Source organism: Aristolochia californica, unplaced genomic scaffold (assembly GCF_029961685.1).
Source record: "Aristolochia californica isolate CCGP_79_NKW_82.1479 unplaced genomic scaffold, dmAriCali1.0.hap1 SCAF_15, whole genome shotgun sequence".
Classification (NCBI taxonomy): Eukaryota; Viridiplantae; Streptophyta; class Magnoliopsida; order Piperales; family Aristolochiaceae; genus Aristolochia; species Aristolochia californica.
The window spans coordinates 20246951-20263617 of NW_027181826.1; the positions used below are offsets into that span (position 1 = coordinate 20246951).

General features: G+C 38.0%; 2 protein-coding genes across 2 annotated transcripts in view; one reads left to right on the top strand and one right to left on the bottom strand.

The window, feature by feature from the left end:
* Positions 1–512: 512 nt before the first annotated feature.
* On the bottom strand, positions 513–3649 carry LOC137952031 (uncharacterized). The gene is made up of 7 exons (XM_068799089.1): positions 3302–3649; positions 3106–3200; positions 2411–2528; positions 2194–2312; positions 1723–1909; positions 1230–1373; positions 513–1096 (listed from the first exon to the last, which is right to left on the bottom strand). The coding sequence occupies exons 1-7, from the start codon at positions 3578–3580 to the stop codon at positions 809–811; spliced, it is 1230 nt and encodes a 409-aa protein (XP_068655190.1). The 5' UTR covers positions 3581–3649; the 3' UTR covers positions 513–808.
* A 2473-nt stretch (positions 3650–6122) lies between these two features.
* Positions 6123–16667, top strand: part of LOC137951740 (methionine--tRNA ligase, chloroplastic/mitochondrial) — a 56585-nt gene continuing 46040 nt past the window's right edge. Inside the window, exons 1-2 of the mRNA XM_068798621.1 lie at positions 6123–6416; positions 15929–16072. Coding sequence (XP_068654722.1) covers positions 6138–6416; positions 15929–16072 — 423 coding nt within the window. The 5' untranslated portion in view covers positions 6123–6137. The remainder of the gene's footprint in view (positions 6417–15928; positions 16073–16667) is intronic.

A 16667-nucleotide genomic window follows, 5' to 3' on the forward strand; every position in this document is an offset into this window, starting at 1 on the left:
AATTTTGAATATAAAACGGGAAGAAAATGGGGATTTAATGGACAAGTTGATGTAGCACCATGTGGATTTAAAAAATTGAAAGTCATTATTTAGGTAAATAATTTTTTTTAACCTGGTATTTGAGTAAGTGACGATGGGAAGGCAATGAAAGAAGAGGAGGAACTTCCCCATAGTGCTTCCCATCTTCTCCAAGTGAGAAAGCCCCCCTACTGTTCAAGCTTGGCTCAATTTTTGTTTTGCTTGTTTTATGTGTTATAGAGCTGAAACCAAACTTGAATCCTCACATGTGCTTGTTAGTCATAATAAGCCAAATTTGAGCATAGTTGAGTCCGACTCAAAGGGTAGTGAGCTTAGCTTGTAAAACTAAAGAAGATAGCGAGTTAGGCCTCGAGGTTTATTTGAAACTGTTTTTCATTTTTCAAGAGAAATAAAAGTCGTTTGGTTTTTTACTTTGCATTTAAAACAACTATTGCGTTATTTTCCTGAGGGTCTATTTGGAACTCCATGGAAAAGAAAAAAAAATATTTGACTATTATTATTCCCAAAAATAGTTAGTGAAAAAAGGAGAATTTGATCATTATCTACCATTAGAACATAAGTATAAACATATGCTTAAGAGAAATCATATGCAGCATAATGTGAAAAACACTTACATCCCAACACTCGCGATGTTCTTCCCATGCATCGAGTTTCATGTTTTTTGTTTGCCTTGATAAGTCTTAATCCAACACCCCTGAATCAGTCTCCAAACATTCTAAATCCTCAGCAGAGGATTAGATTATCAACTGATATCCTGCATGGAGAGATCCTATATTTTTTTCTCAAAAATATATGTTGAAGACACTGCCAAGCCTTCAACATCAAAAGTACGTATAAGTCGCTGCCTCTTCTCAGGCGACTCCATCCAACAAAGCTCTAGATGAAACGACTGAGACTGAGCCACACTCTTCGCCACATCACAGGGACATCCCATGTACATGCCTCCGGGCAAGAAGGTCATCTGAAACCCTCCATCAAAGACGAGCAAGTTGTCGGAAACGGTACCCTTCCAATGGACATTGGTAGTCACACCTGTGCTACTGGTTGAGGTAATATCCTGGATTTGAAACCAAATTAGACTGAATTCAATTAAAGAGGAGAATATTATAAATTGTTTTACCTCTTTTACAAGAACAATATAGTGCTGCACAAATGTTAAATAGGTATTAAAAAGTTTGAACCTCCCTCACCTGAATTAGCTGACCCTTTTCATCCATTTCAAGTAAGGAAACTGTATCAGCTTCAGCAATCGTAGCTCCATAAACACCAGTTCGTTTAGTCATGGAATGACCTTTCCATTTACCAATATGAGGAGCAATTCTGTTTTTATCGTCCTGCAAATTTAGGTAAGGGATAACTACAAAAGCCCTAGAAAGATAATTGAATAGTTCGTTTGTGAACAATGTATAATTTGGAAAACCTGACCTTGTATCAACCTCAGTTGAACACAGCTAATTGATTAATGGCTTGGCAAACAGCCGACCCTTAGTGACTAAAAAATCGTTTATCTAACAAGTAGGGGTTTTCAAGAGAACAAACTTTGACTTCTTGTCTATCCACAGGAGAATCACTTTTTTATGCATAACCAAATTTTACCCAAAGCGAGCTACAAGTAGAACTCCTAGTGTCAATCAAGTATTAGGTTCTCACTATTTTATAATCAGCAAAAGCGTCACCAGTTACCTGAGAACTGCCAAAACAAGAGCTAGTGAGTGTTGATTCTCCTCTCACTTCCATAAAAATGAGAAACATTTCAAGAACCCCCTTTGGATCTATGATATGAAAGGCTCTGGCTCGCATGTCTTTCTCCTGTGAGTAAAGGCAATTTTCACAGACTACAGAAGGGCAGCGAGACGGAATCTTGAGGTTCCTGAGGGATTTGAAAATTGTAATAGTTAGTGAAATAAACAGTGTCCAAATTTTAGAGTTAAACACTAGCCACTAAACTGCTTGTATTTTACAAAACAGAAGATTCTGGAAATTACAGTTAATTCCCTAAATCACTAACCAAGTACCACAATAAAAAGCCAATTGGTAGTGTGGAACATTTTAACATTTGTTGAAGCAGAGGAATCGTCCTCTATTTACAATATTTAGTACTGGAACTAAATTTGCAAACAAAGTAGTGGAAAAATCATTTAGAAAGGACCTGACCTGGGAGATTCTTCACCAGTGTCATCTTCTCCAAGAACTCCTGCTCTGAGAACGGTTTCAAGCATTCCAGCTGTCTGATACCTTAAAGCAAACGCCTTTTCGTTGGGGAAAAAACCAATCTGCCAACTAAACCATCGACAATACTCAACATGGAAAACAAGAGATAAAATGAACAATCTCAAGCAGTTCAATGTAATAGCAGTAAATTAAGCCACACCTGTTGATACTTGTCCACGGTGAACATGGTGGTTTCTTTAATTTTGTACTCTGCCCATTCAAGCTCAGGATCGACATCTGAACATGAAGTTCTTGAAAGTGGTTGTTGTATGTATAATCTGTCCAATGTGAATGCATCAACATTTTTCAGCATTTGTCAGGTTTTTATTTAAGTAAACTTAAGCAAAGAGTATTATACATTTGCGATAAGAATTCGGTCCAAGGATGCTAGTAACTGACATATTAACGAGAATATCTATTTACAAACAAACTATGAGCACGGTTTCTACCACTCAAAAGCAAGCTCATAACAATAAAGATATTAACTGGAGCATGCGATGTAACAGATTATAACCAAGGGAACCAATACTGGCGTAATTTGAACCCCAGGACGTCACCATTGGGTGATTTAGGTAGAAAAATTACTGGTTCCATCAAATCCGCACATATCGATAACAACACTTCCATAAATACAAAAAAATACCATAAGACTCCAGCACAGAGAGAGAGAGAATAAACAAACACCTGTATAACACCTGTATACTATGTGATTCCAGCATGTCCCAGTTAAATGCATCGAAAATATTAGACCTCGTGCTAAATGTTAAAAAACCAAACAAATTTGCAAGAATCGGTGCATTAGCTTCAGAATAACAAGAATGTTGCCATTTGTCTGCCTACAAAGTAACAACTTACGTTTGAATAAGACTGATCAGTTCATCTTCTCCATACGAGCTTACCGCCAGCCTGGTGGTCACTTTTTGCATCAAATTGCCGTGGGCGTCGAATTGCTTACAAATCGAAAACCATATACAGCTTAAACAAACCCATGGATCCAAAATAGCACAAAATGCCTAACCAGAAAAAAAAAAAAAAATGAGCCAATACTCACAGCTAAACAGCCATTCCAATTCCCCAAATTGAGATCAATGAAACGATGAAGAGCATCGATACTCATTGATTCTTCCGCATCTTTCCGTTCCGGTAAGTGCTCCCATTCTTCGACGGCCAGAGAGGACCAATTTGTTGCGAAAAGAGGTCGGCGAAGAAAAGCTGTAGGCCAAAATGAACCTGATTTCGAGAAAAGGAGGTGAATTCTTGGAATTCGGCAGGATAGTATGGATTTACGTATGGGGAAGGAGGGAATGGACGAAACTGTAGCAGCAGCCATTGCCGCTGCTTTGTGAAGTCTGACACTGAACTCAATTTCCCAACTTATCCAGATATCAGCATGGATGACGATCCTCTCACACACGAGGCTCGGCTTGGTCTCTTAGTGTACTCGTAGATTAATACTTTGAAGTCTATTATTGTACACGTGGATTTATAGCTTAATTTGTGTATTTGGACTTTGAAATTATAATTTAGTTCAAAAAAATATTTTTTAATATTATTTTTAAATCAATATCACCTTGTATTTCTAAAATATTTAATTGGGTTTATAAATTGAACTTGAATTTAAAATTAATTGAATTTGCATACATTTGAGTTGCAATTACTTTGGAAGGCACATAGGTGAGATGTATTTTTATTTGTACTTATTAATGTAAAACAAGTCTTTAAGAGGCATTAGAGCTAAATTGTTAGCGAGTAACCTTTCATCAACATAAAATAAGCTTTGTGCAGGCAAGTCCTAAACCTCAACTCACATCGCTTGAAAAACTTAGTTTGGGTTATAAAAATTCAAATTTAAGGATAACTTGTATTAAATTATTGTGTAGAACGAGCGCATTAGAGGGATATTTATAATAGAAAAAAGAACTAGAAATAAAGTAAAATTAAACTAGCCGTCCCAATTGCACTGAAAGTAGAACTCTTAAATATAAAACCTAAAACAAGTAAACCCATTACATAAAATAGACAACTAGTAATACTAAAAGACTTATTGTGTTAGACTTTTTACTACGAGACTCATAAAATAATTCATTGTATTAATTCCTTTATCGTGAGACTGTTTATTAAGAGAGTCATGTAAAACGCTTCTATATTTATTTATCAAACAGGTGTTTGTAATCGAAGGATTTTAGGATATGGAAAAGTTTAATTACTCTACCCCAGGATGAATAATAGACTATGCAAGAAATCAAAAGAAGGATCACAAAGCCCTCTTCTCCATCATGCAAGTGGTAAATTCAATACTGTTTAGAATGTTACCACCACCGAGATAGCAAAATAAGCCTAAAAAACCCTTATCGTGTTTACAAGCATTTTAGAAGGCAATTTGATCTCTTAGAGGAAGAGAAGACAAAGTTCATATCTAATTTCTTTAATCATCTCTTAGTCATTATCAATTAGTCAAAGGGCACTTGAGAGAGTTGAAGACCAACATGTCATCAAGAAAAACCTCAAGTCTCTTACAACTAGGTTTAAGTATGTTTTGATCTTAGTTTTAGAGTCGAGGAATCTATCTCAACTTTCAGTTGACAAGATTATAGGTTTTCAATAGGTGCATGTGTAGAGCCTCTTGGAGAAAACAAAGCCAACAATGGGAGAAGTGTTACAGAGTCTAATGGCCAAACATGCACATAGAAGGAAGCATAGTAGGGGAAATGAGTCCCACTTTCAATAGTTCTTCAAGTATAAGTAGTACAACCACTATGAATCCCATTTCTAAGAGAGAAGGGCAACAGTTCTAATCAACCTTCCAAACTAGCTATATTTGGTGGGCAAGGAGATGACTTTGAGTAAGCTAGCACATTTAGTTTAAGGGAGACTAGTAGAGTCATAAACTAAGATTTACATTTTAGTATAGTTAGGAGATTTATGTCCATGCATAATTTAAAGGCTTACCTCAAGAGTGGTTGATGGAAGTCAAGAGCTAAAAAAGTTTTCTATTTTAGGTAAGAAGTTTACAAGTATGGTGGTTTTAGCTCAAGGGAGGCTGATAAAGTCGGGCTAAGACGTACAAGTTTCCTATTCTAAGTGGAGTATCTTTATAGCCAGTTACTTAGTACCGAAGTGTTTAGGAGTTGTAGTTGCTTAATATTAGAAATTCTAGTTTGAGTTAGTTTCCCGTTTATGTTTGTCAAATTACTTATCACGTAATTGATATTTTAGAATCGATAGACCAATGCAAATGTTAGTTGTGTGATTTTTCTGTCAAAGTTTCTCCATGTTTCTTCTTTCTTTCTCTCTTATTTCTCTCACACTCTTGGGGTGAAATCCAATGTTCTCATCCTGAATTGATCAATCTTAATTTATACATGTATGGCACTATGGATAGTAACAATGATTTGTTCAGGATTTAATGACACAACTTCAAATAGACTAAAAATGTCTAGTTAGGTGCATTTAACTACAAATTTGGTACCCATATGAGTTTGAAGAGTCAGAAATAACTCTTCAGATTATGTTTCAGAACTAGCTTTTTATGGAGCCATATTTTCCTTAAACCCTAAACCTTAAACTCAAACCCGAACAAAACTCGATTCTGATTCCAATCCGATTTAGGATCCAAACCCGCTTCAGATTATGTTTCCTAACTAGATTTTTATGGAGCCATATACTCCCAAACCTTAAACCCTAAACCCCAAAACTCAAACCCGAACAAAACTCGAATCCAATTCCAAACCAGATGATGAATCCGATTTAGGATCCGAACCCGACCCAACCCGACCCGAACCTGAACTCGTGTGAGTGGGCAGTCGCTTCGGCGCACCGATAAGAGTACCAGCACTGGCTGTTAGAGGAAGTAAACCGTCTGACAGAAGGGAAGATAAAGAAAAACGATGGCGGGAAGAGTTCTCTTCTCGTCTCAGTGCGCCTTTCCGTTTTTCCCTCCATTTCGTTCTCTCAGTTTGTCAACCAATCAGTTAGCAAACTCTATTCGTTTTCGGCGCTCATTGGCATCCTTCTCCTGCAGCATAAGTAGTGCCCATAATGGGGAAGACAAATCAACAAAAATGGATCCTTTTGTTCTAACAACGCCTCTTTATTACGTAAATGCCCCTCCTCATATGGGAAGTGCCTATACTACTATTGCAGCGGATGCAATCGCAAGATTTCAGGTATATTTTATGATCTATAACGCCTGCGCAATGACTTAATCACTTTATTTTTTCACATTTCTGTATCTGGAACTTAACATTGTAGATTGAATAAGATATTTAAAGCTTTTTATTTTACTTCAATGGCACCAACAATCTGTAATATGTGGTTCTGTTTCTCCATTTTAAGGCTGTCGCTTGATTTAGTGCACCTTCATCATCAAGGACACTGGATGCTTTCATTTGGATGCTTTCATTTCAAGCTTCTGCTTTAGGATAGCAGTAATTGAACTGTCTCTTCTTCTCCTCCCACTCTACTGTGTAGAGTTTCGGACATAATTTGCCTCACATTAGCAGAATTTTGGAAAGCTTCCCCGAAGGAAATCATCTTCTCACTTTCACAAAAAAATAAATATCTTTGATATCTAATTTACATGGCATTGAGTTGAAAACGACTACACCAAATTGTCTAGAAAGCAGGAAAATACACAAAAAGAAAGCTATTACAAAATACTACTTGATGAACTGAATCGGTCCTGAGTTGTGATTGATTTAGTTTCTTTCAGAGGATCTTTTTTTTTCCTTAAGCAGGATTGGACATTATGGCTTGCTTCTTTATTAGTGGAGTCCTACGTATCTTGTAACTCGTTGCATATGTTCAAGGTCAAAGGATTTACTTTTGCCTCACCAAACAAGAGTTTATCTTCACTTCTCTTTTCCCCTTTTAAGTATATGTACAAGATTCACTGTGGAGAGGCAGAATGTGATGGGACTTGATGCTACTGCAATCTTTTGCTTTAGCATCATGAAATCTTTTCCTCATTTCATATATTGATGGACGAAGGAACAGCTTTGGCATCATCTCTCATATTTTGTCTGAAGTATGTCAGTGAGATTAAGCAGAGGGAGGTAGAATATAGTGGGATGTTGGTGATATTATCCTTCCCTTACATCAGGACTATGAATATGATGGTTCATTGTAATTGAAGGGCCACTTGTAGTCGGTGAGGAGTCATATGTGATCATGTGAGAAGTGCTTCAGGAATAATTCTCTGGCATCAGCTGTTCACTTTGACTTTGCATCTTTCTCATTTGATTATTTCCTGTAACCTCCCGAAATCTGTCACTTTCTTTGGCATACTCTCAGAAGAAAAATTCTTCCCCTTATGCACCTATGCCATAGGGGTCTTGCCTTAGATAACACTGTTTTCAAATTCTGTAGTGGCACCGATCTGACAGTTGATCACTAGTTTTTCTTTGTTTCCGTGACTTCTCTGTTTGGGCTGCCAATCTGCAAAATTTGGACTCAATTGTATTGCTTTCCAAGCTCTTTACTTTAGCCTTTCAAGGATCCATTAACTGGCGATCGGTGTCACACAGAGAACTGAGAAATCTTCTGGTAGCTCTTCTTTGGTGCCATTACTTGGGCTATTTGGAAGGAATGAAATCCCCACACTTTTGATGGTACTTCCAGATCCATTGGCAGTGTAGTTGGGCACTCTTTATTCTCTATTTTCTGCCAGCAAGCTTCCTTACTTCTGCCATCACCGTAGTGCCATTACTAGAAATAACTGGAGGACTGTATTTAAAAAAAAAAAGAAATAACTGGAGGACTGTACTTGTCTTCTTCCTTTATGATTTGGGTGTTGCTCATGCGCCACTTCCTCCTGATCCTAGTCCCCTCAAACTAAACTTTAGTGGTAACTTCAGTAGCAACCCCAGCCTGATGGATGGTGGGGTTGAATATGATTGGTAGATTCCTCCACTACTCTACAAAACTGATTTTAGTTATTAATTAGCACCTTCCCTTGCTTAGCTAATTCATCACAAGTTAGGATCCTTCCATGAGCTGCTAGTCAAAGAAAATAAATGGCCTTTGGAGGAACAATCAGTTTGCAAACTTGAGAAATCAATGAGCAGTAGCAGATCTGAGAATTAGAGGCTAAGAAGCTATAATATGATGCTGATGTAAACTGACGAGAAGGTTCCAAATCTCAAAATGGCGTTACAGGATCACTCCCTTTAAAAAAATCAAGTCTAATAATTTTCAAAGATGCCCCATTCCGGACATCTCAGGATCTAAAAGATGTCTCCTGAAATTTAATCACCAACTCTTTGTATTCTGACTGGCCAACACAGAATCAGTGATTATAACATCCTAATCACTTACCCGCTAGGAAATTGAGAAGCAAGAGGTGTCTCTCCCAACCATCAATCCAACTTGAAGTTAACCATGTGCCCATCATGCAAATGAAATCTGACGTGTATCTGAAATGATTCTATTGATTGGTATATATCTTTCCAAATATAAGAACACCTAGTTAAACTAGAATTTGAAGGTAGCCACGTGAGGACACAAGTCTGTATTTCCAGTAAATTACCTTCTGCCAAAGAGATTCCTTTTCAGTCATAAACCTTCCCAACCATCTAAACAAATAGCTATATTGACGAGCTTTGTCTTTGGAATACCAAGGCCTCCAGCTGATTTACTTTGACATTGTCCCAATGAACCAGTGAGTATTTGAATTTATCAAAGGCAACCCACCGCAGAAATTTTCTACGAATCTTTTCCATCCATGAGACAATGCTTGCAGAACATGGACAGGAGTGACAAAAAATAATTCAAAATCCCAGATGATACTAAATTACGACTGGCCGACCATCAAACAAAGGCACTTCCCTTTCCATGAGCTCAGCCTCTTTTCCATCCTTTCAACCACTCTTTCCCATATAGCTAGAGAGGGTCTTCCTCTGAATAGAGGCAAACTCAAATAAACAGCAGGTAAAGAGATGACCTGACATCCCAAAGGTTTGGTGAGGCTTTCCACTACATTAACACTAAGATTACAACATGTCTGTTTGACGCCAATATACTTTTTGCCCAAAAATTATTGAATGAAACTGCAAAAGAGCCTTCAAATGTAACATTTACTCAAATGAGTCATCACAAAAACAAATAACATCTTTTTCAAATTGAAGTAGTGGATTGGAAATCTCAGAAAAACTGGGGTAAGACCCAAAATTCTGCTGGCCTGCAGCCCGAATTTAGAAAAGGTTACATAATCCTTCGTCCACAATATTAAAGAGAAGCGGAGACAGTTGATCACCTTGCAGAACCCCCTCACTTTGTTTAACAAATCCCTACACTGTGCCATTTAATAAAATGGGATAAAGAGCTGAATGGAGACAACTAGACATCCAAATGTGTTGTTTTTCAGGGAATCTCATGTTAACCATAACATTGTCTAAGAAACCTCAATTGATTCCATCAAATGCTTTCTTCATGGCTAACTTGACAACTGCCCCTTTTAGACTATAATCAGCAATGACTTCATGAGCAATAAGTGCAGAATCTTAGATTTGATGACCCTTGATAAAAACATTCTGAGAAGCACTAATAACATGTGGAAGAGCCTTCATCAACCTGATGGGATGAGTGGGTGGATGTTAAGTGTTATAACTGTTTGGGCTTGGTGGGGGTGTTGAGTAACAGTTTGTTTGGGCTCTACCTCAAATATTCCAATTTGTTGACAATACTTGTGTGTATTAACAGTAATTTAGGCATGTTGTTGTGTAACTGATCTGGCTTGTGATGAGTTATTGCAATGGTGGTAGGAATATGTGTGGTCTTATGCATGATAAACCGATGTGTATCTATGCAGATTTGCTACATTTCGCCATCTTATGTCCCGAGTCCTAAGGTAACTTCAACTCAAGCAAGGGTAGAATAGTGCCCTAGCCAGCAATTAAAATTAAAGGTACTTTTGTCCTTTCTTTAGAAAAAGAGGGGAAGGAGGTAAGTGTAATAAAATTCCAGAATTAGAGGGGTGGGTAAAATTTTTAACATTCTAGATGTGAGTGTACTTTCACTAATTTTCAAAGGGCTATATGTAATCAATCCTTTTAGAAAAGAAAGGTTGCACTTGCATTATAACGTCTTCCTATATGTCACACTCCTATGTGTAGGGGAGGCTTCGTACCGAGCCGGTTCGATTCGGTATACCCGAATCTCGAGCCAAGTTCGAGATCCAGGATCGGCTCGTTTAAATTAATGAGCCGAGCTTGAACGAATCAAGGTTCGACTCGAAAGCTTGCGAGCCGGCTCGTTAATTTAATGAGTCGGTGCGGGATTCAGGACCGAGAGCGAGCGGGAAAAAAATCTTCCTCCCCTCGTCACTGCCGAGCCCCTCCGGCCGCCTCTGTTGCCTCGCTGGCCGCCTTCTGCCTTTCCGTCGTCGCCGATTCTGTGGCCGCCACTTCCGTCACTGTCGCAGTCGTTACCCCTACGAAGGTTCCTTGTTGGCGCTGCTGGTTCCCTCAGCATCGTTCCTCGTCTCGGCGGAAAACCAGAACCAGCAGAAGCAATACCTAAGTTAAGGGGAGAAATAATTCCCCCCGGCACGCGAAGATGATTTTATGAAATTTTTTTTTTGAAAGAAATTGAAAATACATTTTTGTAGAAATAAGTTTCTAGGGACTATTAGTGTCTCATGTTTTTTGTAAACATTTTTCTAATTGAAAATTCTTATTAAAAAAAGATTTTCTTGCCAAGATGGGCTAGAAAACCGTATAGAAATTTTTTGAATAAGTATTTGACAGTTGATGTTGCAATACTTTTAGCATGAGGCAATTTTCTTAGCAATTTTGTGTTTGACATTTTATTTGATTAAAAATTTATCGATAAGTATAGTAATATATTAGATTGATTATTAATTTTTATTTATTTCCCTAGAAGAGGGAATAAGAGTTCTATTTAAATTTCCTAAAAAATTTTAAAATATTTCTTGTAATTTTCTAATAAGTCACTAATAGTAATAGGATTTTATTTAAAGGTTTTTTGGAAATATGTATCATAGGAAAAACATTTCTAGTTTTTCCTAGAATATAAATTTTCAATTAGGGGCACTAAGGAGGCCATAGTAAATTTATGGCCAGATTCAAAAATTACAAAATAAGCTAGACAACATTTGGAGTAAAAAAGATTAATATTGGTGCGTTCTAATCCATTATTGAAATTCAATCCTGAACCTCCCCTATCATTCTTTTTTTTTTTAAATGTATGCATAATTTTATATATAATTTATTTGACATATATTTTATATAGAGTATTAAATGTAGGTTAAGCTCAAACTCAGCTAGAGCTCGAGCTCGAACTTGGTTAAAATTATTAGGCTCGAGTTCGATTATAATTTTAGGTTCGAGGCTAGGGTCAGTCGAGCTCAAATTCAAAATATTTAAATCATGCTCGGCTTGAACAAGGTTTGGACTCAGTTGGATTCGATGACACCCTTATGCCCAATTTTAAGTAGAAGTCATTCCCAATTTTATGTAAAATGTATGTATAATTTTATATACAATTTATTTGACATGTATTTTTTGAAAAGTTTTAAGTGTATGTTGGAGCACGAACTTGAGACTTGTATTTTTTGAAAATTTTTAAATGAATGTTGAAGCTCAAGCTCGGCTTTAGTTCGGCTTGAACTCGGTTAAAATTATTAGGCTCGAGCCTAGGCTTGACTTGAGCTTGAGCTCGAAATATTTAAATCAAGCTCGGCTCGAACATAGGTAGGTTCGGGCTCGGCTCGGCTCTGCTCGATGCCACCCCTACCTATGTGGATGGAGGAACGATGTTTAGGGGTGGCATCGAGCCGAGCCGAATCCCGAGTAGCACGAACTCGGCTCAGTTCGATTAGATTTATCTGGATCTCGAACTGAGTTCGAGATCCAGATAAGGCTCGTTTGAGTTAACGAGCCGAGCTCAACCGAACCATGGTTCGGTTCGATAGCTTGCGAGCCGGCTCGTTAACTTAGCGAGGGCCCGGGAGGTGGCAGTTGGGAGTGGGAGTTGTCTTCGACTCTTCGAGTTCGACTTCAATTTCTTCCTCCCTCGTCTACTGTCGCCGATCCTTATCACCACCGAGCCCCTCCTATCCATTGCTGTGGCTGCCTCTGTCGCCATCAACAACTGCTCGTCGGCAGCCTTCATCGCAGACTCCCTTATCCCTGTGTCATCTCGGTAGCCGCTACCTTCGCCACAGCCTCCGTCGCAGCCGTTAGCCCCGACGACAACTCCTCGCCGGCGCCGCTAGACCCCTCTGACCCCTGCGTCGTCTCGGTGGAAAACCAGAGACCTAAGTTAGAGGAGAAATAATTTTTCCCCCTTGCGAGCGCGACGACATTGTGCGATATCACACGTGCGACCTTCGCTCGTGTGATTTTGCACGTGCAAGATCACAACACGTGAAAAGAAAAAACGAAAATGGGCATATGATTAAGTCATCCAAAACCATTTTTCTTAAACTTTTTCTCTGTCTCGATGATCTTGTTTTCTAGTCCTTGAATTAGAACGATCTGATTAAGTATAAATGGACAAAACTAGCATTGCTTTTCAAAGGAATGTTTTTGTGTTCGATTATTGAATAAATTTTATGCAGGGTTAATATACTGAGGTTATGTCCAATTTTAAGTAGAGGTTATGCCCAATTTTATGTAAAATATATTCATAATTTTATATACAATTTATTGGACTTGTATTTTATGCAAAGTTTTAACTGTAGGTTGGAGCTCGAACTCGGCTCGAATTTGGTTAAAATTATTGGGCTCGAGCTCGATTACAATTTTAGGCTCGTGGCTAGGCTCGGCTCGAGCTCGACTTCGAAATATTTAAATCAAGCTTGGTTCGAACATTTGTTCGGCTAGAGCAGGAGGGGTTTTCAGTGGTCACAATGGAGATCCTATTCTATCGTATGGCGGACCGGTGGGCATTGCTGATGCCAATACTGCTAAAGTTAGTGCTCTTCTATTCGGCCTCCAAAATTTCAAGGAACGTCTCTATGGTAAGTTAATCATTGAAAGAGACTCAGAGACTGTCATCAGTTGGTGTTCCAAAGACAAATCCCCCCCTTGGCGCCACTGGCCCATCACAGATTGTATTGCTGACATTGTATCTTCCAACTTTTTGGCTGATAAATTGCAAAATTCGGAACTTCCCAACAATCTCTCATTGTTTGGGAAGGCTTCCCTCCTTTGTAATTTGTTCTTTTGAGCCATTGTCTTAATAAAAATCAGCACCATTTAAAAAAAAAAAAAAGCTCGACTTGAACATAAGCAGGTTCGGGCTCGGCTCGATTCGATGCCACCCCTAACGGTGTTGTTAGAATTTGTTAAGGGCGTGTATGGACTTAAGTTGGAGGTTCCTTCAAAAAGTATACAGGCTACATGATGTTATAAGTTAAAAGGCAATCTTAGTCTTTCTCTCTCTCATTCTCTCATTATATAAATATATTTCTATCTTTACAAGGAAGTACAAGTTGAATATATTTTTGGTTAAAAAGGCAACTTAAAATCTCTCTCTTTGTGTTTCTCTCTCATTATACGCATCTATTTAGAGAGAGGTGGAGTGGGAGAGGGTGAGAAGGGGATGGAGGAAGAGAAAGAGGAAGAGAGAGAGAGAGAGAGAGAGAGAGAACAAGTTCACATTTAGAAGTGTTTCAGTCCTTAGTCTTTATTGAGGCTGTACTTTATACTACAAACTTTGTGTTGAGTGGGAAAAATTACTGCAATGATAAGGGTTAAGAAATGGTATTGGGTTATAAGGTTGACAAAAGACCTCCTAAGTGGCTAGTCATTTTGGGATGAAACTGGATTCAATCCAACAATAGTATTAGAGCAGGATGTGTGCGTGGGGCGAAGCCTAGTTTGTGCTCCGTTGGGAGTTTGTCCCCATCTCTCATAACCGTTATGTGTAAGCTTGGATGTGAGGGGGAGTCTTGATTGGAAAAATGTCCCACTTTGATAAGAGTTAGAAAAGGTACAGGTTATAAGGTTGAGCAATAGGTTGCTTAAGTGGACAGTTATTTTGGGATGAATTAGGCTCAATCCAACACTTTTAATTATGTATTATTTAAGTATATGACATCATGGCATTGACTTCATTATGGCGGCGTGGAATGGATTGGTTCTTTTTGTTAAAGTTGGGTTGGTTTCTCTCGAAACGATTAGTGGAAGTTAGGAGGTCTCTTCCCAACTAATAACCATAAGATCCGAGTTCTAACAATGTGGAACATGTCCCATACGAACAACTGTCACTCTCAAACAACTAGCATCAAACGTGGAGCATATGTATATCTATAGATTGGTGGAATCTTTTATCCACCAACTCTTCCCTTCATTTCTATGTCTAACTCGACAACATGGCTCTAGACATGGAGAATATGCCCACAAACTTGGCTTGGCTTTGATAGTACTAGTAAAGCTTGGATCACAAAATGGTTAGCCAACATTACAAACCTTCCTTCTTGCCATTAAGCGTATGAATATTTCGACTCCAAACTAATGATTGATTATGCTCCCACACACAATAACTCTTGCTCTCAAACAACTAGCTTGAGACACGTGTACAACTATATGGAACCCAATTTTTCATTTTATGTATTTTAATCTTAAAAAAAATCTTTTAGGGATCTTTAAAAGTTTATTTTTTAATTTTTAATTTTTAATTTTAAAACTCAGGATCTTGTAAACATTGTTTGAAAATTTAGAAATCAAAATTGGAATAAACATCCTTAAAATTGTAATTCGAGTGCTTAGATGAGCATATTGGACGATATGAATGCGTAAAAATCTCCGCCTGTTAAAGTGGCATGAGGATTTGACTTGTTTTGGGAGGAAAATCCTTTGCATTAAGTAAAACTACACACAAGATGCTTGGTTTCCCCTTGAAGTGGTTCTTGCATCTTATTCATCTTTTTTAAAAAAAAAATCTTATTCGTGGGAATCCATTCTTAAGTTGGAAACATGTTCCAAGACCAGCTAATCACTTAGCCAATTCTCAAGCTAAAAAAGGCGTTTCCCTCCAACACCTTGTTGTGGAGGAAATGTATCTTTAGCTTTAAGGGTTTTTTTTTTGAAAAAAGTGTGAATATATTACTGAGACAGAATAATACAAACCTTACTAAACAGGACCTTCCTCCACAACAAGCTGTTGGAGAAAAACACCTTTTTTAGCCTGATTATCCGCCAAGTGATTTGCGGATCTAGGAATATAATTCCACTTACATTGTATTTGGGAAATTAAAGTACATATATCATCAAAAAGATTCTAATGCCGCCATGGGGGTTTGCATGTCTTCTTACACCAACTGATAACAACTTGTGAATCGCCTTCAACAAATAAAGGTCCTTCCATTCTCTGATGAAACAGCTTTAGGCCATTGAACAACCCAGATAACTCGGCAGTCGTTGAGTCTGATATGCCGAGTGGCCCGCAAAAAGAGAGGAGCAATTTTCCTTGGTCATCATGGATAACCCCCCCATATCCAGCTAACCCCGGACAACCTAACGCATTTCCATCAAAGTTTAGTTTAAAAAATCCAGCTTTAAGGGTTGTAATCCTTTTTCTTCAGTAATACATTCACACTTACTTCTCAAAAAAAGTTGCAACAAATTTTCATACAGGGCATTCAATACCATGTTAGCGTGCCACCTCATTATGAAGGTACTAATCCTTTCTTCTTTAAAATTTTCGATGCCAGAGATTGTTGGGGAAAAAGGTGATATTCATCACAGGCACTGATGAGCATGGTGAAAAGATTGCTACTGCTGCTGCTGCACATGGTTGCAGTCCAGGTGAACATTGTGATGCTGTGTCAGAAGCTTATCGGATGCTCTGGAAAGATGTAAGTTCTGTGTTCCTCTCACATTTTTTATTAAATAACAGAATTTGTACAAACATGGTAGTTGCAGAATATGAGGAATTCTATACACATGCATGTCTGGAAAAGTCAATATACTTACCATTTTTGTGTCCCCAGCCAGTGAGGCATCTTTACGTGAATTGCATGGGTTTGGTTTTTTCAACCAGTTATGATTGTTTAGTTGTTCAACAAGGTGTAGGGTGCTTTGGTTTTAATTATAGCTCATGGGTTATCAATCAATTTGCCAAAGTAACAATTATTGACACCTCTTTCATAAAAAAAGAAAAAAGAATGTCAACACCTATAGATTTTTGGCTTATCTTTACTAACCAGATGTGAGCGAAACTGGTTCAGATTTCTTTGCTATATTCATCAGCTCTGGAGATTATTTTTTTGAAATGTCAGAGGTTGGTGACCTCTTGGAAGAGGGCATTGTTTTTTTTTATCTCTTGGGGTGATTCAATTCCTTGCTTTTTATGATTGAGGAGTGCAGAAATCAGGCATAAGTTATTAATGTTTACATGCCTTTGTTTAGCTAACTTATCACAAGTGAGAATCTGCCCATAGGCTGCAAGCC